This window comes from Penicillium oxalicum, chromosome III (genome assembly GCF_001723175.1).
Source record: "Penicillium oxalicum strain HP7-1 chromosome III, whole genome shotgun sequence".
NCBI lineage: Eukaryota > Fungi > Ascomycota > Eurotiomycetes > Eurotiales > Aspergillaceae > Penicillium > Penicillium oxalicum.
In genome coordinates, this window is record NC_064652.1 from 1,478,881 (window position 1) to 1,501,191 (window position 22,311).

Genomic DNA, 22,311 nt, shown 5'->3' on the forward strand with positions numbered 1-22,311 from the left:
GTAAGAGCCGTGACCCGTGTTCCCAGAAGACCAGAATTGGGCGTTTAGTTCAGCCGAAGAGTATCCGGGACCGCAGCCCTGCGATATCGCTCACCTCCAATTTTCCTTAAACCGCGCTCCTTCGGTCTCCTGCTCAACCAAATCCCCCCCCCCCCCCCCCTGCGGGTATCACGCTGCTAGTGCCGTTTGCCTGGTTTCTGAGTGAGAAGTAGAATGCTCCATCCAGAGCGATGGACTACCCAGTCCTGGTCCACCGATGCCAAAAGAAGGTTAAACCATAAACACTACTCCCCTCCCCGCGATTATCAGTGTCGCCCCACGCCGCGTTGCCTCCTACGGGAGCCAGAAATTTCGCCGCAGATTTCCCCTCTTCATTCTCGGGGGACCCGGCAAATTTCTCATATTGCATTTAATCGTTCTGGGTTCCTGAAGCAGTACCAATGGGAACCCGGCAATATCGGGTTGCCAGCGTGAAAGTGACTCTCGTCGACGATGGCTGAGAATTCAAACATGTCCGACGTACCGCTGAAAAGAGCACTCCCGCGGAAGAGTGCCTTTTCATGTGAGGCGTGTCGCAAACGTAAAGTGAGTTTCCGAAGTCGGACAGGATCCGAGATGGCATGGAAGTGGATTGCGGAATGTCCTGAGTCAGTTTTGAGGCTGACTGGAGAGCCATTTGACAGGTCAAGTGTAACGGAGCCAGCCCGGCATGCTCACGCTGTGCTGCACGAGGCGAGACATGCGTGTACAGCTTGTAAGGCGATCGTTCTTTCTATTGATTCTCGAGATCAGGCAGAGTCCGATACCAAGTCGGCGCTGCTCATACTCTCCGTGGTTTCTGTCCCATCGCTAACTGTCTCGTTCTCGCGGTTTGCATTGATAGAGCCCCAACGTTGTCTTACACCAAGCAGCTTGAGGCTAGGGTTGCCCAGCTGGAACAGGCTCTTTCCAGAGCCCGGGGTGAGCGTACGGATACCGACGCACCCAAGGCAAGCTCACCAATCTCGCTGGCGGAATCTAGCTCGAGTGCCGGCTACAGGGTCAAACTCGAAAACGATGATTCACAGGAGTTATCAAGGGAATTCGAAGGCTTGAGTGTCGAAACGGATGGACGAATTTCGTTTCATGGGCCAACCAGTCTCTTCCAATTGCCCAGTGGTCCTGTGAGCGAGACGGCGTCGGCGACTCACGTGGTGCATGAACTTCAAGCTCGCAAGGAGCGATTGATCAACAGTGCCTGGCGAGAGAGAGCCTTTGAGCAAATGGCTTCGATTCCGGTATGGAGAACTGCACACCAGAAGACGGTGATCATGACCCGAAACGCTAATGAGTGTGAATGCAATGGACTAGGAGCCATTTCAATATCTGCTGGATTCTCATTGGTGTTGGATACAGCCTCTGTTCAACTTTGTCTATCGGCCAGCGTTCACTCGTACGTTGATCATCACCCTGGACTCTCGAAGAGCTTGACACCTTCTCGATACTCATCTTTCGTACAGGTGATATGAAGATCCAGGGACAATATTACTCCGACGCTTTGATGAACGCCATCCTCTCCCACTCTGTGCGCTGGTGTAAAGCGGAGCCTCATATTGGTCCACTCCTGGACTCATACGAGGGGGGAGCCCTTTTCTCTCAGCGGGCTGTCTCGGGACTGTTTGAGACTCTGCAGGATGGGCACGCCAGTGTACCCACCGTCCAGACGCTCTTGCTTCTCAGTGCGCAAGAATGCGGAAAGGGCAACCGGTCTCAGGCCTGGCTCTACAGTGGCATGGCCTTCCGCATGCTGGAGGATCTGGGCATCTCGATTGATAGTCGCAGATATCTTGGTGCGGCCCAGCTCAGCGATGAGGACATTGAGATTCGTAACCGGCTGTTCTGGAGCTGTTACTTCTGGGACAAAGTTGTCTCTCTTTATTTTGGACGAGCTCCTGCAATGCAGCATTCGCGAGTCAGCCCACCTCGCCTGATCTGTATGTTTTGGAATCCACGAATTGGCATATACCAGGATAACTGACACAAAGAGTTTTAGTGGATGACACTTCGGAGATTGAAAGTTGGGCTCCCCATGGGGTCACTTTCCCGGACGGTGCACATTATCCGCCCACACAAGCGCATTCTACTTCGTGCTTTATCCAAATGTGTGGCCTCGCGGAAATTCTCAATCAGATTCTGATCCACATCTATGATCCAATGCGTCAAAATACCGAGGCGGAGTTCTTCGAGTGTGTCCAGGAACAAGCGAAGAATCTGAGCGAGTGGTGGAATGAATTGCCCAGTTACCTGAAGCTGGTGGCTGCGGATTTGCCTCCTTATTCCCCACCGAGTCACATCATGACTCTCAAGTACGTGAATTGATACTTGCTCTGCCTCTGATACGTGCCTTCACTCATCACGAAGACAAACAGCTGTTTCTACCACACGGTCAATATTCTGCTCCATCGTCCAATCCTTTGCTCCCGAGCGCCGTTGAAAACACGATCAGAACCATACGACAAAAGCCATCTCGTGCAATGCCTGGCCTCTGCTACTTCAATCCTCTCGCTATTCGACCTCTATCGCCGAACATTTGGTGATAACCACGTGGTTCTTTCCCTTGCTTACAGCATTTACACCGCCGCTTCCATCTTTTTGTTGGAAATCCAAGCGCTGAAATATGCAGCCCCGGGGACGTTGGATAAGCTCAGATTCTGCATTCTCGCTCTGGAGCGCATTCAAAGATCTAACCCTGTGATCACCACTGCCATTGGTCTCATCTATCAGGAGACTCACAAGCTTCACATCGACGTTCACCTCGCTATACCCAACCGGCATCCACAGTCCGATCCTCAACATTCTCCCAGCCATACCCCAAGCCATACGCATTCACAATCATTCTCTCAGCCTCATTCATCGATACCCAGTCAACATTCCCACTCTACCTCATCGAGCAGTGATCATTCTCGTCACGTCTCCCCCGCTATGCAGCAGCAACAACAACAACATCATCATCAACATCAACATCACCAACATCACAAACACCATCATCACCAGCGCCCGCAAAGCCGGACCACCATCAGCCCTCAGCCTGTGAGTGCCGGATCAGGGGCAAGCTCATCCATGATATCCGATTACCAGGCGTTCAATCCATCGGACCTTTCGTTTGGCCAATCTCATATCAGTGAGATGCCGCAAATGGCGCCTACTCATCTCTTGGGTGGTATGCCGAATGCTGTAATGACCGTCGACAATTCGAACGCATACGAAATCACCCCTGAGGTGTTTGAAGCATTTTCATATGCACAGCCGATTTCGACTACGATGACGACCCCATTTCAAAGTGAATGGTCCGGTCCACCTCATTGAGGGACGAGCAAGAAAGCAGAGTGTAGTGAGCAGGCTTGAGCAAAAAACAAAACCTCTGGTACTGGATCGCTGTTTTGCATCGGATGTTGATGGTTTTGGGTGATTCCCCGATAGTTACATGAGCGATTTCAATGTTTGCACTGAGGGTGGTTGGTCAATATTTGGGGAGTAAAAATCTGCATGTGTCCGGAGCATCTGGAGCATTTCCTGGTGCATTTGTCTTGTCTTAGTTTATGATTTCAAAAAGTGACTGAAGCTGTCCTGGGGTGAAGAATGACTCCTGCAGGCAGTCATGATGATATAACATGTTTATTCCAGACCCTATCGATTCGTGTTGCTTCTTACCCAAAGATATAGATAATTCAGCCTTGAATAATGGTGGGTAATGTGGCTCCATCCATCATCTATTAAGGCTCTGCTGTCACTCCCCACGTACTTGCCCAGAGCCAATCGATCATCTCAACCGAGCATCCGAGCCGTTCCTTGCCAATCTCATATCCACTGACCCATCTTGGCTCAACCGATCAAGACTGAGAACTAAAGTCAACTATTCGACACCGAGGCCTACAACTAGATACCATCGCCATCTACCGGCTTGATCCTCGCGCAACTCGGACTTAATGCAATCAAACCGATCAGCAATGGACTGACCATCGACAATACTGACCAGAATGTGCCGGGAAATCCCCGCATCTGCTGAATGAATACGAAGTAGCCATCGGCTCTTGCGGATTGAATACAAGATTGAATGGTAGATGCGCGATTCGAGATGAGAGATGGGTGAGGCATGTGATCAGTAGATATTTTATCTTGACTACCTAGTAGAGAGTAAAATATTCGAGACCAGTCATTTCAGGGTTGGATCCAGTATTCATTGAGTAGTCCAGCTATGACTACCACCCGAAACCTTCCTCATGCCAGAGCACATCTCGGCCCTTGGCCACCCATCTACCAGCTTGAGATCGTAGCTCACGTCCCATTTCTTTTGGTCCGCAAAAGACCACTGCAACCCGTTCGTCGGGGTGATAGCTCATGAGTCCATCGACGATTGCTCTCAAATCTGGTCGTCCCGTTTGGGATTGAATTCCCCCCATGACACACGGACTCTGCTGCAGAGCATTCATTTCCACTTGATCATCATTGTCGGACATTTCCATCTGATCATATGCAGTGTGGTGTCTTCCAGTCACGTATATCGAGATATTGAATCTTTGAGGCAATATTTGTTTTTCAGAGTCCAAAGTCCAGCTTCCTTCAGCGGCGGATTTGAGAGCCCAAACAACATGAAGTCGATCAGGGTCACCTTTGGTGTCCAGAAGATGCTCTCGCAGGGCCATGGACACGGGCAATATAAATGTTGCACCTATACCTCCTGCCACAAGAAGAATTCGGTCAGCGGTTGACACAAGCTCCACCACGGACGCAAGGCCTCCATAAGGCCCTTCGATGTTGATCGTGGGCTGTCCTTTGATGTGATCTGTGTACCCTTGAAGCATTTGAGTGACGAGTCCCTGCCGTGCTCGAAGAACAAGCTTAATTTCTTCCGCCGAGGCCTCCGCTATCGTGAACGGGTTCGAAAGCAAACTTTTCCAGCTGGAGCATGGGTCTTTGGCTGGAAAGGACAAGTAAACATGTTGCCCTGACTTGGCAAGAAAACGAGTCCGCTTTTTTAGCGTGGTTGCGAATGTTACTTGCAATAGATTTGTGCGAGGGACTTGTGTAATGACCGCTGATGAGGTGACGGTGTCAAAATACCGGAGAATCCGATCAGCAAAATACACTGCTAAGCTTTCGACTGCGTATAGACGAAGCGGCTTCGCATGGAAAAGGAGAGCCAGCCAGATTGCCACCCCAGTGGAGATATGACTGTAGATGAAGAGGCGGTAGCTCCATCTTCGGACTTTTTCCAAACTCGTCATGGCAATCGTCCCAATCATCAAGAGGGCGATCAGCCCCGTGAGAGGGTGTTGGTGTTGCAGACGTGTAACGAAAATCCCCTTTTGTATGTAAAAATTGACGTAGCATGCTCCGTGGAGACTCACGAAGATCATGATGATGCGGCCGCACATCTGATGCCAATGCATCAGATGGTCATGCGATGATTTCAAGAGAATACAGAGCGGAGAAAATCGTGTCCGCATTGAGAGGAGGAAGAGCAGAGGCATTTGAGATGCAGCGATAATCCCGAATCGCTTCGTGATGTGCAAATAATCTGGTGTTGCCGTGTTAGTTGAGAGGGACTCGTTGAGGTCTTCGGTTGCTCGAAACGGCTTATGATCGCCTTTCGCAAGTTGCTTACCATTCCCTGTCTCCAGGGCACACAAGCCCAGTAGCCAAAGTGTCCAGACGATCGCAATGATCCAACGGCCTCTCAATCCCCAGCCTGAGGCCAATTCCTCATCCAGCCACCACTGCGCCTGTCGCCATCGCTGAGAGATTGTCCTCCGTCGATTTCGACCAAGTTTCGGTTGACCAGATGCTCCACCACTTTCAGGCAACTGACTCAGTGCCGAATATTCGACATCAAGGAATCCCGTCCGGGCCACAAGCCACACACAGAGGCGAGCCGTCGCACATGCAAGAAGCGGGACTAGCACTGATACTTGTGCAAAGAAGGCGTATTGGTCGAGAAGTTCTCGACGTTGAGCTTTCTCATCAGAGGTGAGATCCAGGAATTGATACGGCCATCCCATTATTGAATTGCGCTTTGGCTCAAGGTCGATTGCGGGGGTACCCAAGGATATTTTGTTAGACTTCTAGCTTCTCGGGGCTTGTGGAACAAGATTCCATTCCGTTCACACTGAGCATCAGATGAGCAGGTTTTGGACAGGATCGGTTTTGGACAGGATCGGTTTTGGACAGGATCGGTTTTGGACAGGATCGGTTTTGGACAGGATCAGTTATGGGCAAAAGAGCCGGAGAATTCATGTTGTGGCCGTTCTGTCCTCCTCCCCCCTCTTTGGAGCCAAATCGCCAAAAGTCGGAGATCTCGGGGTCGTATCTCCGAGCTTTCCCCTCACTGCGGACGGGCATCGGATGACTAGCGCTTACTCGAACAGTAATCATTCGGCACGAGAAATGGCCCAGTACCTACTTTGCTCGCTAGTGCATAGTCATACTAAATGTGGGGTGAAGATGAAGAAGGAGATGGCTTTGTTGCTAGAATGAACTCGTGTTCTCGGTCCTGATAGTCGACCCCGTGACTTGGTGACAGGCGCAAGTGAGCTAACCGAAGCATGTCCGCAGTAAACTTATCTTCGTCATCTTGGTTACCCGTCCACCCCAGACTAACTGGCCTTCGACACGAGTATAGGGTTGACTTGACAGAAGAAAATCCACTCTTGCATGATCCTTTGGTTTCCATCATCTGCTCACTGAGCCTCAGCCCCCATAACACAATTGATCTGCCATCGCCTCAGCTTCTCGGTGCCCACCATGCTATTGCGCTAACCCATGAAACTGAATGGTGCGGGTGAATACATTGAGAGGGCCCTCCAGGGCATGGAAGAATTGGATGTCAAAGAAGACGATTCAACATATTTGGGACAGCTTGTCGGCCTGTGACTTATCTAAGAGGTGGTTGGAGGCCTCCATATCTGTGTCTTAATGCCATAGGCGGTAGTATTCACGCTCTGGAAAGTACTTCTGCTAGCATTCAAAGCCTAATGAGTATAGAGATAATATTGCTGGGTTGGACAAACAGAAGAGGTGGCGAACAACGTGGAGCACATCAAATATGCGACATCAGACTTCTTCGAACCAGGAGAGAGGTCCAGGATTACCAGGCCAAAGCGCCAAGGCTCTCTCACCACAGACAACCCTCCCCCCTCTCACACTTTCTTTCTTCCTCTCTAATTCCACTCAGACTTTTTGATTTTCTCAATGTCATTTCCAGAGGCGACTGTCACCGTCGTCTCAGACGTGCCATCGAGATATCTGGGGCGAACCCGCCAGCGAAGATACCATGGCCCGTCGAAAAGCTCATCCATCCGTTCAATGGGAACCTGGGCGGTCTCTGGCATCCACACCCCGAGTATCACCAGACCTAGAGTACAAATTATGGCCCAGAATAGGTATGCGCCCCATACGTGGAGTGAATCGAACATGTTTGGGGTGACGCGGACCACGGCGAATTGAAAGGCCCAGTGCAGACCCATGCTTCCGGCATAGGTCACATTGCGAATTCTCGTTGGGAAGATTTCGGTTCCGTAGAGGTAGGGAACGGTGCAAAGACCAATGGACCAGCCCACGGCATATATGAACACAGATGCGATGGCGGCGTCTGAGGCCGATTTGTTGCCTGCCGAGCCGGGTTGGAGACCCATGTAGATTCCCATGTATATGTGGGCTGCCAACTGCAGGGCAAGCCCAGTCAGAGCGCAGCGACGACGGCCAAAGACGTCGATCAGACCCCACGCAAAGGCCATGGTGAATACAAGTTTGACGATGCCGTAGGCGCCCGAGGAAATGAGCGAGAGAGAAGCGCCAGACACCCCGGCATATTCAAAGATGCTGGTCACGTAGTACGTAATGCCATTGCCGCCAGTCCACTGAGAAATCGTCTGCATTGTCATTAGCAGCCAAAATCGCTGGCGATAGTTGGCATTCGTCTGTGATTCTTTGAACGCCTGCCAGTGCGATACCGATTTCAGATCGGCCTGCTCTCGCACTTGTTGATCGATCTGTTCAAACTCGAATACTACGCTGGCATCGGTGACGTCTCGTCCCCGAAGGAGGGCCAACACCTTTTTGCACTCTTGATGACGCTGTCTAGACGCTAAATATCGAGGCGTCTCGGGGCAAAGGAAAGAGAAGCCAAAGGCGATGCCGACCGGGATCAGTGGAATGGCTTGAACTAGTTGATACTGGGACCGGGTTGCGGCCATGTGCACCTTGGCACCATAGTTGATGAAAAAGCCTGGTTTAAATATGACGGTCTCGGTCAGTTTCGACCAGCAACCACAGGCTCTCTCGCCTGCGTGGACATCTCTTGAACTTACCCATAGCGAGAACTGCCAAGAGAACCACCATGTACATTCCCACCGCAAGGCCACGTGTCGAACGAGGTGCTACCTCCGACAGATACAGAGGCGATGTGACGGTCAACAAGCCAGCACCAAGTCCGCTAAAGATGCGGGCGAAGAGAAGCAGGCCGTAAATACCGCAGGAAAAGATCTGGATGAAGGATCCTATTGCCCAGACGATACAGGCCAGACGCCATGATTTCAGACGCCCCAGCCGATCGTTTACATCCAAGCCGGCGAGGGCACCAAATACCGCGCCCAAGACGCTGAAAGATGTGATATTGGCGATGCGGTTTGTGAGACCGGTGGGGTTACTCGCCCACTGCGAGGGGCTGAGATTAAAGTCATTCGTGAAGGACTCCAACTTGACACTCGCGCTGTAGCCTCCCTCATCATAACCTGCAGCAATCGAACAGCGACTCGCGTCAGCTCCGGTGGCGCTCTCTAGCTCTCATCCCCTGGGTTTAAGTCTACCGAGATAGCAGCGCAACGGGACAGGCCGCCCTTAAGGGCTCGCGGCTTACCTTTCGGGATACCACCGCACGCGATCACAAAGATCACCATCGCGTAGTACGGGCTGGTGATCCACCGAGAGCGCTGCAGCCATTGCATGACTGGGGCCGTGGGGAATTCCCACCCAAGGCCTTAATTGCACTTTGCCTGGTTTGTAGACACCCGGCTTGTTGACGCTTGTTCTGTAGAGAGTGGTGGAGGCCCAGGGAGGATCTGGGGAAGGCTGAGGGACGGGACCGTCGGCAAACTCCCCAGTAGACTGCAAAGAATCTAAACTGTCTGGGCTTGATGTGGATCACAGCAGACCGGCGCGACCGTGTTTTAACGAAATGTAGAATCGTGGACTGGAGCACGCTCGGCATCCCGGTCGCCACTTGGACCGAATTGCGACAGATCCTTCAAGCTGCGTCTCGGTCAACTTCCGAACAGATCTTCGCTGCACAGAATTTGGCTCTGCCACTTCATCTCCCCCTCCATGCGAATGCCGGTCAAATCAATCATAAGAAAGACTATAGGCTTGTTTTATGCTCCATAAAAGTCGTGGCAAGCTTCGTGTCACAAGATCACATACTGCAGGCACATAACGGGTTAGAAATGGTCACAAGAAGGGTCACTCTTGAAGCAGAGATTTGCGAGCGACCTCGATTGTTATTTGGGTACGTTTAGCGCGGTCGTGTTAACATAGGTGCATGGCTTTTTTTTTCTCCACCGTTATACATCGAGGTGGCAAGGCCTGGTTCTCTTGCAGACTGGAAACCCACGGTCTTCAACACAACTGGTTGAGATCGTGAGAGGAGTGAGGGGGAGGTCATCTGAGCCCACGTGCGAAAGCTGGAGATGGTTCTTACCAGCACACTCCACGACCTGCTGTGACTTTCGACTCCGTACCACTGAGCATCAACGACGCCGTATTCACCTGCCATGCTGCATATACTACTTGTACACAAGTATCGCCATTTTGCTATCACCTTCTGCAGTATCGGAACGAGGCGCTCACAAGTAGATCTAATCCACTTTTCATTTTCTACTTTCCACTCCGGAAGCAACGCGAGCTCCGCACGGCGGCCAAAGCCCTGATCCTCTGGCCCCCTTGATCGACGAAAAGCGGGCGCCAATGTCAGTGGGCTGAATGTTGTTGACAGTGCATTCAGTAAGAGAGTCGGACTACGGGTGATCATGAGAAGAAAAAGATGCAAGCTGATGAAGGGAACAGGAGGTATGGTGTTGTTAATCCGGTTCGTCGGTCTGCTACAGCTCTTGCATGTCGCTTCAATCTAAATTAGCTTCGGATGAGTTCCGTGAAGCCCACCATTGAACGTCTCATCTTTTTAAGCTCGGTTTGTTCCGATAATCTTCCTTCATTTAGCCGACAGCGGGTCAGTGGCATCGGTTTGTTGGCGTTTATACCACGTTTCCCGGCTGATTGAAATCACATAGTATTTTTGAGGAGCCTGTCAAGAATTTGTCACCCCTTAACAAGGACCTTGAGCGTTTCCTCAATCCTTGATAATTCAAGCTTCAACGAGGACAACCGCCAACGTCGTGCCCGAACAGACGTTAACCGATCAAGCGTGCCAGTGACGAGATGATGCTGAGCAGGCCGACTTTCAGGTCGGAGGTCGGCACCAAATTGGGAATTGTGTCTTCTGTAGGTTTCATTCAAATCTGACAAGCGCAAATGAACACAGCCAGTCGTCTTCTCCCCCTATCGTATCTTAGTTCTTGCTTTTTCAAATCAATGCTTACATTCACTCGGCGTTAGACTGTTATCTGCAGGGCCAATACACGCTTGTCACTGCGGGGAGATCCTTACAGGCCAGTATCAAACTGTGAGAACGGATATCAAAGAGCAGATATAGCAACTACCGCCTCTGGATCTTCCCTACCTTTGTACAGGCGACTGCCAGCCCGTTCGTGGGATGGTCACATGCACGTGGTCGAGCCTGATCGATATCAAATTTCCCCTTCCGCAGTATACAAGCCTGAAGCTCATTCACTCGTTGAGGCACTTGCTTTTGAGTCGTCCCTAGGTCTTGAGAATCTGGTCTTGGTACAGCCGTCAATTTATGGGACGGACAATTCGTGTCTGCTGGCCGCTCTGAAACAACTGGGTCCTTCACGTGGCCGCGGGGTCGTAGTTGTAGATCCTGCAGCTGTTCATTCAGACATGTTGGACGAGTGGCATGCCCTTGGAGTCCGAGGGATTCGAGTGAACTTGCAATCAGTGGGGAAAGTCATGGATCAGTACGAATTAGAAACGATCCTCCTCCGCCATGCGGAAATTGCGCGTCCTCGGAACTGGATTGTGGAACTATACATTCCCATGGCGATGATGCCTTTGGTGGAGTCGGTGGCACCGCAGCTCGGGGTCCGCCTATGCATCGATCATTTTGGAAGTCCTCGGCTCCCTGACCATTCGCGGGCCAGCGAAGATCCTGATTTTGATCCGTATTCGATTCCCGGCTTTCGCTCTTTGATCTCACTGCTACGAGCCGGAGAGACGTACGTGAAACTGTCAGCGCCATATCGACTCTCCAAGGACGAGAACATGCGTCACCTGGAAGCTCTAGCCCGGGAATTCCTCACGATAGCACCGGACAGAGTGATATTTGCGACTGATTGGCCTCACACTCGATTTTATGGTCTTGACATTAGCCCATTTACAGAATGGTGCTTGGATCTCTGTGCTCAAGAGCCAGAGTTGGTGGAGAAGATATTCCGTCACAATACCGAGCAGATGCTCGGCGTCTGCTGAAATTAGACACCCATTAATGAATGCCGATGACGCGGGGCACGGTCCCAATTGGTGTGCGTGGCATTGGAGTTGTTTCCTTATCTCCTTAGTCCATGAACCAGAGAAGATTCCGAATCCATGATCAACGAGACCCGGTCTCTTTCAAACTCTCGAAGAAAGTATATCTTTTGCTTCTTTTGAATTCCCAAGTTTAGGGCGCTTCTTATTTTATAGAGTGAACAGTAATATGGTAGAGGCAACATGCTCATGAACATGGTGTGAATCTCTTTCAGTTTATTGGCATTAGACTTTATTGACATTGCAAGCTTGCAGGCGTATTGGGAACATGGACAAAAGCTTGTGGTAGTATCCTCGCCGCTGTCCTCCTCATGACGGAATACCGTGTTCAGACATCCTCGGCGTTCTGGAAGATGACGTGCGAGGTACAAATTTTCTTGGGGCCCTAGATTCGACACGAGATGGTTAGTTTCGCGTGAACTTTCAAGTTTTTTCTGGAGAGATAAATTAAAGCAAAAGACGTACGATCGTGTAGCAGCAAGCAGGGCGGGATTGATCCTCGCACAGCTGGGGCTCAGTCAACAGCTGGCCTGCAAGAAGGAAATAAGTCAGCATTTTTCCATCCCGCTGTGGCTGATCTTGTGGTCCTCCACAGAATGTCCGCGAGAGGTGTCGAGGGATCATATGGTACGTACAATCAGTGGCCTCGTTTGACTTGGCATTGTTTTTCGCAGGCTGCATGTCCCGACAGCAGTATGGATATTGGACCATGCCCGTGTGATCGGCCGCGAACTTGCACGACATGTTGATCTTTTGTTCCGACTGGGCGACGGACTCGATGGCCAGAGTGGTGGCGACAGCGACGATGAAGGTTGAGAAACGCATTTTGGGCAGGCAGGCTGATAAGAATTGTTACGGACAAACTGGCAGACACGAAGAGACAGAAATACGAAATGGAAGAATGTCAACTTGGAGCAAGATGGGGATGGGAACTCGTTGATGTAAGTTAAATGCCGGTGTGAGGTAGACCCTCTGATTTCTTGCTTCTAGGGCTACGCAGGAGAAATTGAAGGGTCAAATTAGGGGGTATCGATTGGTCGATCATCCCAGATACCGGCATCAGAAGAGCGAGGAGGAGTTTGTTATTGGAAATTTGAGTGGCTGCATGGTGTCTCCCCTTACATACCAGTGTCCGGAGCTCAGAATGTGGGCAGTCAACTCCGGTGCGGGTAGACTGGGCGCCATTGTAGTAACCGCGTCACTTCGCGCCAGATAATAGTTGAGGATTTGCATGAATGGGTCCAAGCAGTTGCAAGTCCAGTACAGACGATGGAGGGGCATTAGAGAAAGCTTTCAATCCAATCATTTTCTCTGTGCGGGTTCATCTTAGGAAGGCTTATACCTACATGGTGAAGCGGAAGCTGAAGCTGGCCGGGGAAAATTGCTTCCAACTTGCCCAATGTGTTGATCTCCCTCTGTTGTTGAGAGAGGGACTCCGCAGGCAGGGCTGAGGAGGTCACGCACGATTTGGAAGATGACTTAGGAGGCTGCCTGGTATTCTTGTCAAGCTTTGATCGAATGTCTCCCAAACAGATGTCGGACATGGCTGAGGCTTCGTTTACTGGTACATCCCTGGCGGCTCAACCCTTGTATACAAGTCGAGCCTGTTGCCAGGAACCCGACACCTCAGCACCGCAGTCATACACTATCCCAATCACGCGGTGCTCTCCATCCTCAAGCAACCCACGACATATACATACCACGCTGCATGGTACCATAGTCACACAGTGGGTCATATAGTAGTACTGCCGTACCAAGTAACTACCGTATATGTATATGCTGTACGTGCCTCATGCCCTTTTCTACTTGAAGCAAGGCAACCCACCGATCCATGCCCACCAGATGGGTTTCTGTGACCTGCTGGTCGGGCCTTTCTGCCTAAGGCGTACATCCCCTTTCGAACCGGTCATGCCTCGTCGGTTCAACACTTCATCCGATCCCCGGTCGGCACGGAGATTTTCTCCATTTGGCATTCGCGCTCCTTCCTCCAGCGGTGAGCGCGGGCGTGTTCACGTGTCGAAATCAGCGGATGTCATGGGGATCCCCCTCCCTGAAGCCTCAGGCCTCCAACCGGTCCACAAATCAAATGCCATCAAATGCGGCCACGAGAACATGACACCTGCCTCGCCTTCACCAATCAAAATCTGATGCTGGCCCATTTGTTGAGGCCCAACGCTTAGCTAATCCTCATAGCAACCACTGGCCCGTGCTGATTGGTTGAGTTGGGCAACTGTAAGTGTAAAGAGGTCTCTCCCCGCCTCAATCGACCCCCTCTTGCTTCAGGGCCACTGATCAGGAGTACAAGTATACCAGTTGATCCTCCGGTTCCTGCGTTCCCAATTTCTTGGATTTCTCCTGTCTTCTCTACTTGCACTTTAAAAACTTGTCACCCCCATCATATCGTCCAAGTATGAAGCGCTCATCGTCTCAGGGCTCAGGGGATATGGACCACAAGGTCTATATTCCTCTGTGCATCTGTCTACTCTCCTTTGCCGTTCTGGCCTACCACCATTAAACATTTGGACCAACTGGTGCATCACACTCGAATCACTTATGCCCAAAGACTCTACCCCTATGACGAACCCAAGTCCAGTGGTCTGTGCCGACTTTGAGACCCCTACGTTTCTTTTCGAACATACCATCTCACTGGCAACCCCCCGACTCAACTCCGTCGTGCTTGACAACGCAGCGAGGCGGCACTGCAATTTCATTTCAGGCCCAGCCGCAATATGAACTTCGAGACTCGCACACGGCTTGAGCTTTTTATCAAATCCGTTATCAGGCTGTCTCCAGAACGATTTCTCCTCGCTCTTTCCCAGCCATACCATCTCGCTCCTCCCTTATCATGCGGCTAGACGATTTGGAGGTCAAGAGGACTGGCCTTGCCATGCTGCTCTCCAGATCATGGTCACCTATCTGACCAGCAACTGGGTCAAACTAGTTCTGTCAAGATATCGTGCTCAGATGGGTGACCCGCCGGGGCTCCGCCGACGCCGTTGCAATTGTTCCTCATCGCCCGCTTCTCTCGACCATTCCGCCCTCCTCATCCTTGCTTGCTCACTTGCGGTTCTGTTCTCCCTGTTCAGCTAGCAATCTTTTCATCGCTCTGGCTGGGATTTTGCGGTCTTCCTCAAGAACGCCTTCCCTGGAAAGCACCTACACCACCCTCGTTCACTTATTTTCTTACTGTCTTCCTTTTTTTTGTTCGTTTCACACGTTTGTGGATTTCCGTTATTGGTTCCTTTTGATGAGCCCGGTGTGCTCTCGATCGTTAGATACCCTTTTCCTGTCCATCCTCGACCAATACAGTCGATAGCTTGATTTTCCCTTTGGACTTTGTACGTCCAAATTGACCCCATTTCAAATTCTTTTGGTGCGCGAGACCTGATCTCGAACAAAAGTAGCCGGACATTGTGTCTCGTTGCTGCTGAGAGGGAGAATACTATGTAGAGTCCGTACAATGTATGCAGTAAGTATACTACGCATGGGAGATCAATGGAAGGGTACTACCGTACTTGTGTCAGGCTTTGGTATGTCGCGATCAGAGAGTCGCTTTGACGTTTTTGGTTGGAGTTATTCCAGCATAACTTGCAATCTCCACGCCAGTCGTCTTTTTAGAAGGCCCTATTAAGTTCTTGCAAAGATGGAGAGCGGCAGATGCCATCTTGAATTTCTGCCTCGTCCTGCTCTACGAAGAGATCGTATTTGGAATGACTTCACGGGTGTACTCGCCCAACGCCTCGGCATAGCATTGGTCAGCAACCCGTCTAGTACATTTCTCCCATGGCTTCTCCCATGGCGGGCCAAACTATAATCTAATATGAACTGCCCCGACCAGGGGCTTTTCATTTGCATGCTCGTCTTTCCAAGAGGATCATCTATACCCATTTGTCATCACGTGGCCTCGGCCCAGTGCCGCCGGACGGTCCGGTCGGCGGGAGTAGATTCGTGACGATTTCCACCCGATTGACCCTCGATGACCTCTCCGATCTCGTAATCAGGTTCAAAGCTCCTGGTCAGCTGTCCGCCCGATCCAACATCTTCTTGCTGCATATAAACCTGCCCCGCAGCAACTCGACTCGCTACTTTTTTGGACCTGACTGCCCCTCTCCCCCTCCTCTCCTCCTCCGATTCCTCCATGCTCTCCCGCTCTCTCCGCATTCACTCATCTCGGACCAGCTTTCGCAGTTCTCTTCCATCTCGGTCTCTCGTCACCCAATTCTTGCATACAGGTCCGCACTCGCGTCTGACCGGAGTCCGAACGCTGGCGACTACGGGCATCTCCTCTCGATCAGCTTTGAACCACTCCGGCTCCCGGTTGTCCTCGATCTCGCGACACTTTTCATCCTCGTCTCCCGTGTCAGAGAACAAGACGTCCTCTACAATGGCTCCCGTTGAGGTTCAGCAGTATGACTATATTGTCCTGGGTGGTGGTAGCGGTGGTAGTGGTAGCGCCCGTCGTGCCGCCGGCTGGTACAAGGCGAAGACTCTGATCGTTGAGAGCGGCCGATCTGGTGGCACTTGCGTGAACGTTGGGTACGTGGGAGACGACCTTCTTGGAATGAGGCAGAAATACAGAAATACAAAAAGAGAGAGAGAGAGAGAGAGAGAGAGATGACTCTTTCAAAAGCTTTCGCTAATCAAAAAGTACAGCTGCGTTCCCAAGAAGATGACATGGAACTTTGCCTCGATCAATGAGGTGATGGAGGGTGCCAAGCATTACGGCTACGACATTCCCGAGGGCACCAAGATCAACTACAAACACTTCAAGGACACCCGCGATGCCGAGGTCACCAGACTCAATGGTATCTACGAGCGCAACTGGAACAAGGAGGGGATCGACCTCGTCCACGGACGTGCCCGCTTCGTGGAGCCCAAGGTGATCGAGGTTGGTCTGTCCGACGGCACCACCGCTCGGTATAGCGCACCTCACATTTTGATCGCCACCGGTGGCCGGCCCAACCTGCCCGACGTGCCCGGTGCTGAGCACGGTATCACCAGCGACGGCTTCTTTGAGATGGACGAAATGCCTCCCAAGGTTGCCGTCGTCGGCGCCGGTTACATTGCTGTGGAGTTGGCTGGTGTGATGAACGCCGTCAGCGTGGAGACTCACATGTTCATTCGGGGTGACACGTTCCTGCGCAAGTTTGATCCTATGGTGCAGAACACCATGACCAACCGCTACGAGGCCGCGGGCGTGAAGATTCACCGCAAGCACCAGGGCTTCAAGGAGATCCAGCTTGTCCGCGATGGCAAGGGCAAGGACAAGCTCCTCAAGCTCATCAGTAACGACGGATCCGAGCTAGAAGTGAACGAGATTTTGTGGGCCGTCGGTCGGGCCCCCGAGGTCGAGGATCTGCACCTGGACATTCCCGGTGTGAAGCTGAACACTAGCGGTCACATCATTGTGGACGAGTACCAAAACACCTCGGTCCAGGGTGTCTATGCTATCGGTGATGTGACGGGCCAGGCTGAGCTGACTCCAGGTTTGTTTCTTTCCCCATCCCCTTCCTCCTCCACCACCATCTCCCTATTTCCCTTTCTTTTTCTTTTCTCCCCTCGAAGATATAGCTCTAACCAACGTCACAGTTGCCATTGCCGCTGGTCGTCATCTGGGCAGCCGCCTCTTTGGCCCTCCCGAGCTCAAGGCCTCCAAGCTCAACTATGACAACATCCCCACCGTCGTCTTCTCCCACCCCGAAGTCGGTACCGTTGGTTTGACCGAGCCTGAGGCTCGCGAGCGCTACGGTGACGATAAGATCAAGGTCTACCACACCAAGTTCACGGCCATGTACTACAGCGTGATGCCGCAAGAGGAGAAGGCCAAGAACCCCACCGAGATGAAAATCATCTGCGCCGGTCCTCAGGAGAAGGTTGTCGGTCTGCACATTCTCGGCCTCGGAGTCGGTGAGATGCTCCAGGGCTTCGGTGTTGCCGTGAAGATGGGTGCGACCAAGGCCGACTTTGACAGCTGTGTGGCCATTCACCCAACCAGCGCGGAGGAGTTGGTCACCATGCGGTAAATACTGAGAACGACGCAATTAGAATATACTGTTTCCCTGAGTAGAGTATTGAGAAAAAAAAAAAAAGGGGGGGGGGAAGGGGGGGCATGCAACAAAGACAAGTTATCTAATGTAACCGACTCATCTGTTTTCTTTTCTATTACTTCTTTTTGTATCCCTGATCTCCAATGCCCATTTGCGAGTCCATTCTAGTACCTATTTCCGTAAGGGGAAAAATGCCCATGGCCCTGTATAGCGGTGGAATGGCGGCAGCGAGGAGAGGGAGGCTCGTCTTTGAATGCTTGGAAAACTACAGTCTAGTGTGTATAGTGAATACCGCCTTCTAGAGCTAGCCTTCTAACCATGTCACCAAACATCAAAGATCATGAGGGAGCAAAGGCGAATCCATTTCGAATTTGCATAGATCAGGAATCTACACGGAGAAAAGAAGAGATCAAGACTGCAAAAGGGTTGAAGCTGGAAAGGAGACCGAAACACCACGAAAAAAGAAAAAAAAAGCTTTTCCATCTTTGCATGGTCCTACCATTGTCCTCTTGGTGTTGTCGTCTTGTTTGTTGGGGTAGGACTGTCGTCATAGGGCTTTTGAGCCCATACACGCCGTCTGTGGGTTTCTCAGAGTCAGTACGCTGGGAAACTGTTGCGGTGACAGAGGCAGCGACGATGAAAAGGGTGCGACAGAGATGAGCAGCGGTTTGAGATAACTTACCCGCGATGCCAAATATGGAAGCGTGGATTCAATAATTCATTGCGCAAGCGAGCCACGTATACTTGCACCTCTTCTTGACTCCAAGGTGAAGGACTGCCATATCGAGTGAGCAGCCACATGCACCAACCTTCCAATCCCGAGCTCCAATGCTGGTGATTGACCATGCCTGCTTCCTTGAGCTCTCTATCTCGAGGCCAGGGGCCAATGGGCCATTTGTACAATTTTTGGTGGATATTGGTGAATCCCGCCTTTTGGATCTTGTTGGTCATCGTATCGAAAGTGTCGACACTTCGACCGGCGCGTTCCCCACAGGCAAGCATATTGGGACCCCAATCATTCAGGATGTTGTCTGGCGGCAAACTGCCATCATCCGTTTGAATCATGGGGCTCACCTCCAATTGCTCGATCCAACCTCCCGGTTTCAGGTTGCTAGAAGGAAGAAATCTCGGGTTTAGCTCTCTCCTTTCCCTGCATCCATCCGGTCTCTTGAGGTGTTCACTTCATTGGATGTCTTTCCCCGGTGATGGGTAGTTTCACTTACTCGTAGCATTGCTTATACAAACGCGTCCACTCGGCTTCCTCGAATGATCCGATCATGATCCGCATGTGGATAAGGTCAAACGGCTCGTGCCACGTCCACTCTTGCTGGACATCATCCACCTCGAGCACACAATTGGGAGGCACCCATGTGACGGGGGGAGGAAAGAGGTCCACTCCACGCACCGTGGCTAAGATATGCGTCAGCTTGTCAGCTCACTAAGTGGAGTCTGTGAAGAGTGGTCTGAGGAAGGAACTGGGTTGCTTCCCCCCCTGATCTTGCTCACCTTCTGGAAACATATCGGCAACATCGCTTTAGATTTTCGGGCCCGTCAGCAAGCCCTTCCCCGACAGTGAAATGGTCAATCCCGGGGTCACTCACATTGCCCATGTCCCTTTCCCCGTGCCAATATCAAGGATATTCTTGGGAGATTTGACCGGGGCCCGGAAGAATGGATTATCATAACTGGACTCTAGAATAAGAGCACACAGGTGTCTAGGAGACTCCGTTATGAGTGAGTGGATCGACAGATGAGACGGCGTCAGTGAAGTCTCCGGGACTTACCCAGCCTCATACGCCTCGAATTGTGCCTCGTCCGCGGGGATACTACCCGAATGAATGAGATGCCATGCCTCCAGCTTTGATCATCGAGCTCTGCTGACTTACAGATACTCCTTATTCCGTAGTGCTTGATAGCTAGATGGATGAAATCGGTCATGCTTAGTCAGTGATCTAGGCTCTCTCCCGGGGAGTGTCCACTAGTTCTCGGCTCCTCTTACCGTCTGCCATTCTCGATCAAACCTCGATAGATTGAAGATCCGATAGACGTGGTTTCCCTGTGATTGAAGAGAAAATCAGGGACACTGCCCAACTGAAACCCACTGCCCCCCAGATCTTGAAATGGGGACTTGGCAATATCCCTTGGCCCCTTTTTCTCTTTCTTTAATTTTCCTTTTTCCATTTGGCTCGTCATTTTGGAATGGGGGGGGGATTCTTTTTCCTTTGCCACGCGCGAGCTGGGGCCACTTACGATTGCCAATCATCGGGCCAGTACGCGCCTGCGACAGCGTACGTGTCCGGATCCTCCAGGTATTGTCAGTCTTGCGAATGTCGCGGCCGTGCTTGACGATGGGATGAAGAAGGTGGCTTACCACCGCGATCGCCTCGGGTTCCGACATCGGACGGAGGGGCAACGGATAACGCAGAGAGTCTCTGAATTGAGCTGGAGTCGTTCAAGACCGTTTCACACCTTTCAAATGATGGTTTTTTCCCCCCGGTGGAGGGTGTCGCGCGCTCAGAAGCAAAATCCAGACGCCGGAATTAAGAAAAAAGGGCGGAACTTCTCCAATCCACGGATAGCTAGAAGTGAGTGAAAATCAAGTCTGCTGCCACAGTTTGTGTCCACTTGGAGACTTGGACGGCAAGTTGACAACGGCAGACTTTTGCTTTAATGAGTCTGGACGGAGAGTTGTGTGCTGGCGCGGGTGACTCGGCCCTTTACAGTGTGACACACAGCAATTTCAGGACAATCACGGTGGGCAGTGGACCAGCAAAAGTACAGACACGGTCCAAACGCGAAGGCGCAAACTCAAAGTCGATCGGGACGGAGGCAAGAACCCTTTATGTACTTGCCCGTGATTTCGGAGAGGCTGTGAGAGGGTGAGTATATAAGTGTGAGTTGTGGCCAGTGTCGAGGTGGATTCGAATTCAGCAGGAGTCTTGGTAGGTCAGAGGTACTGTACTTTTGGTCGTGTTGCGGTGTTGGGCGGATTGGCCCTAGTCCTACTACAGTGGGTAGAGTTGTACTTGCAGGCTTGCGTTGACCGACCGCCGTGGACCGAGGACGGGTGGATTGGAGAGACTGGAGACTAGAGGCTGGAGACGGGAGACGGGAGACGGAAGTCTGGAGTCTACAGAGTTGATGATATGACCGAATGACCGAGGAGGGGGCCGCGGGAGCGGGAGGCCCTTTGTGTCGCCTCGGGAAGATGGAGGGTCCCACTGAGCGGAAGGCTTCCAAGTGGCTCGTTACGAATTTGAGCACTGTCAATCATGCCATTCAGGATGTTTGTTGTACCCGGCGACTTGAGGCCGTGGCAGAGATCAGAGATTGCAGCGAAATGGAGAAGCTTCAAGACCTCCCTTCCGGGCAGAAGTCTCTCTCGACTTGAGGGGAGTTGGAGCACTGCGGATGAGAGGAAAAGGGCGGGAAATGAAAGACGAGGGCTGAATGCTGATCCTACTCGATTGCAGGAAAGGGAGAATGATTCCAAAAGTCAAATCGGCGCGGGGGCGATCCATTCGGTGAAAAGTCTCAGTCGACCGAGTCCAGTGACTGAGGTGGTCAGTCACGTTTCTCATGGCAGAATGAAATCGGTCATTGGTTCCTGGGACCCTTTGAGAAAGCAGTCAAGATACCTCACGAGGTCTGCTAATTGTCTTTTTGGGAGGGGGGAAGACAGTTGTGCCCTTGAACTTTATGGGAATCTAAAGATGACTGCGAGCTCTCTCATCGGTACGAGTCCATCCCTCAATCTCGTCGGCTGCTGCCGGTGCGAAATCAAGAGACGTGGAGCGGACAGGGTGCAGAAAGAAAAATATCGAAAAAAAAGCATTGAGAACTCATTGAAGAAGAAATAGATACACACACACTATTGCCAGGTGATGGTATGATATGCTAGTTTTGCAATTGCGACGCGAGCACGTCAGGGTCCAGGGCTCACTCTACACCTGTAGATGACCATCTGCCGAGGCCTATGAACGGAGTGTTCCCATACGACGAGATCCAACGAGCAGTTTGACTGCCCATCTACCATTGGAGCAATGACCTCAGAAACTTCCATGCTGCCCCGATCGCCAGTCCTGAGTAGTTGATCAAACCCTGTACTTTGTTGATCCGTTCCGCAACGTTGGTTCGCAGGGGGGGGAGAATCGAGACAAAAGTATCGATCGTGAGACTGTGGACAGTTCCTGCCGACTCACCACCTCACCACCTCACCGGTGTTCGAGGCTCAATCTTAGGCCAACGGGGGGCCAACGGAGCGGCGCGGTCCGAATCATCAAAATCCACCGACTCTGCCACCAGTAGACAGAAGAGAAAGACCCTTGATTTCCTTGATTCCAATTCCCCCCATTCTGATGTGGACGGCGGCGGCGGGGAGTTAATGGGTCACTGACCATAGGGGGGAAACAGTATGCACATGGAACGATGGGTCTGGTTTGCTACAATGGTGGGCCGAAGTCCTCGGAGCAGAGATGCACTTCGACCTCGAGTCACCCTTCACGAGCCAGCTTTATTCTTTCTCGGCTCACATCCCTGCACAAGATGCTGGTTCTGCCCATCACACCAT

The 22,311-nt window shown here is 51.7% G+C and overlaps 8 protein-coding genes across 8 annotated transcripts; 4 read left to right on the plus strand and 4 right to left on the minus strand.

Moving 5' to 3' along the window:
- Window positions 1-492: 492 nt before the first annotated feature.
- POX_c03991 (uncharacterized protein) lies at window positions 493-3,345 on the plus strand (the record flags this gene model as incomplete). The annotated part of the gene is made up of 6 exons (XM_050112876.1): window positions 493-745; window positions 793-1,277; window positions 1,351-1,432; window positions 1,500-1,973; window positions 2,033-2,345; window positions 2,409-3,345. 6 exons carry the CDS (start codon window positions 493-495, stop codon window positions 3,343-3,345), a joined length of 2,544 nt encoding a protein of 847 aa, XP_049970432.1.
- Window positions 3,346-4,238: 893 nt separating this feature from the next.
- Window positions 4,239-6,038, minus strand: POX_c03992 (uncharacterized protein; the record flags this gene model as incomplete). Its single annotated transcript, XM_050112877.1, has 1 exon — window positions 4,239-6,038. The coding sequence occupies one exon, from the start codon at window positions 6,036-6,038 to the stop codon at window positions 4,239-4,241; it is 1,800 nt and encodes a 599-aa protein (XP_049970433.1).
- A 1,158-nt stretch (window positions 6,039-7,196) lies between these two features.
- On the minus strand, window positions 7,197-8,981 carry POX_c03993 (uncharacterized protein; the record flags this gene model as incomplete). The annotated part of the gene is made up of 3 exons (XM_050112878.1): window positions 7,197-8,263; window positions 8,346-8,768; window positions 8,894-8,981. 3 exons carry the CDS (start codon window positions 8,979-8,981, stop codon window positions 7,197-7,199), a joined length of 1,578 nt encoding a protein of 525 aa, XP_049970434.1.
- Window positions 8,982-10,809: 1,828 nt separating this feature from the next.
- Window positions 10,810-11,637, plus strand: POX_c03994 (uncharacterized protein; the record flags this gene model as incomplete). Its single annotated transcript, XM_050112879.1, has 1 exon — window positions 10,810-11,637. The coding sequence occupies one exon, from the start codon at window positions 10,810-10,812 to the stop codon at window positions 11,635-11,637; it is 828 nt and encodes a 275-aa protein (XP_049970435.1).
- Window positions 11,638-12,022: 385 nt separating this feature from the next.
- Window positions 12,023-12,519, minus strand: POX_c03995 (uncharacterized protein; the record flags this gene model as incomplete). Its single annotated transcript, XM_050112880.1, has 3 exons — window positions 12,023-12,079; window positions 12,160-12,224; window positions 12,330-12,519. 3 exons carry the CDS (start codon window positions 12,517-12,519, stop codon window positions 12,023-12,025), a joined length of 312 nt encoding a protein of 103 aa, XP_049970436.1.
- A 945-nt stretch (window positions 12,520-13,464) lies between these two features.
- POX_c03996 (uncharacterized protein) lies at window positions 13,465-14,427 on the plus strand (the record flags this gene model as incomplete). Its single annotated transcript, XM_050112881.1, has 3 exons — window positions 13,465-13,767; window positions 13,888-13,926; window positions 14,074-14,427. 3 exons carry the CDS (start codon window positions 13,465-13,467, stop codon window positions 14,425-14,427), a joined length of 696 nt encoding a protein of 231 aa, XP_049970437.1.
- A 1,405-nt stretch (window positions 14,428-15,832) lies between these two features.
- Window positions 15,833-17,717, plus strand: POX_c03997 (Glutathione reductase; the record flags this gene model as incomplete). Its single annotated transcript, XM_050112882.1, has 3 exons — window positions 15,833-16,230; window positions 16,348-17,180; window positions 17,284-17,717. 3 exons carry the CDS (start codon window positions 15,833-15,835, stop codon window positions 17,715-17,717), a joined length of 1,665 nt encoding a protein of 554 aa, XP_049970438.1.
- Window positions 17,718-18,236: 519 nt separating this feature from the next.
- Window positions 18,237-20,139, minus strand: POX_c03998 (uncharacterized protein; the record flags this gene model as incomplete). Its single annotated transcript, XM_050112883.1, has 10 exons — window positions 18,237-18,318; window positions 18,424-18,852; window positions 18,965-19,151; window positions 19,248-19,273; window positions 19,343-19,456; window positions 19,526-19,567; window positions 19,628-19,657; window positions 19,741-19,797; window positions 19,992-20,044; window positions 20,113-20,139. The coding sequence occupies 10 exons, from the start codon at window positions 20,137-20,139 to the stop codon at window positions 18,237-18,239; spliced, it is 1,047 nt and encodes a 348-aa protein (XP_049970439.1).
- Window positions 20,140-22,311: the final 2,172 nt, after the last annotated feature.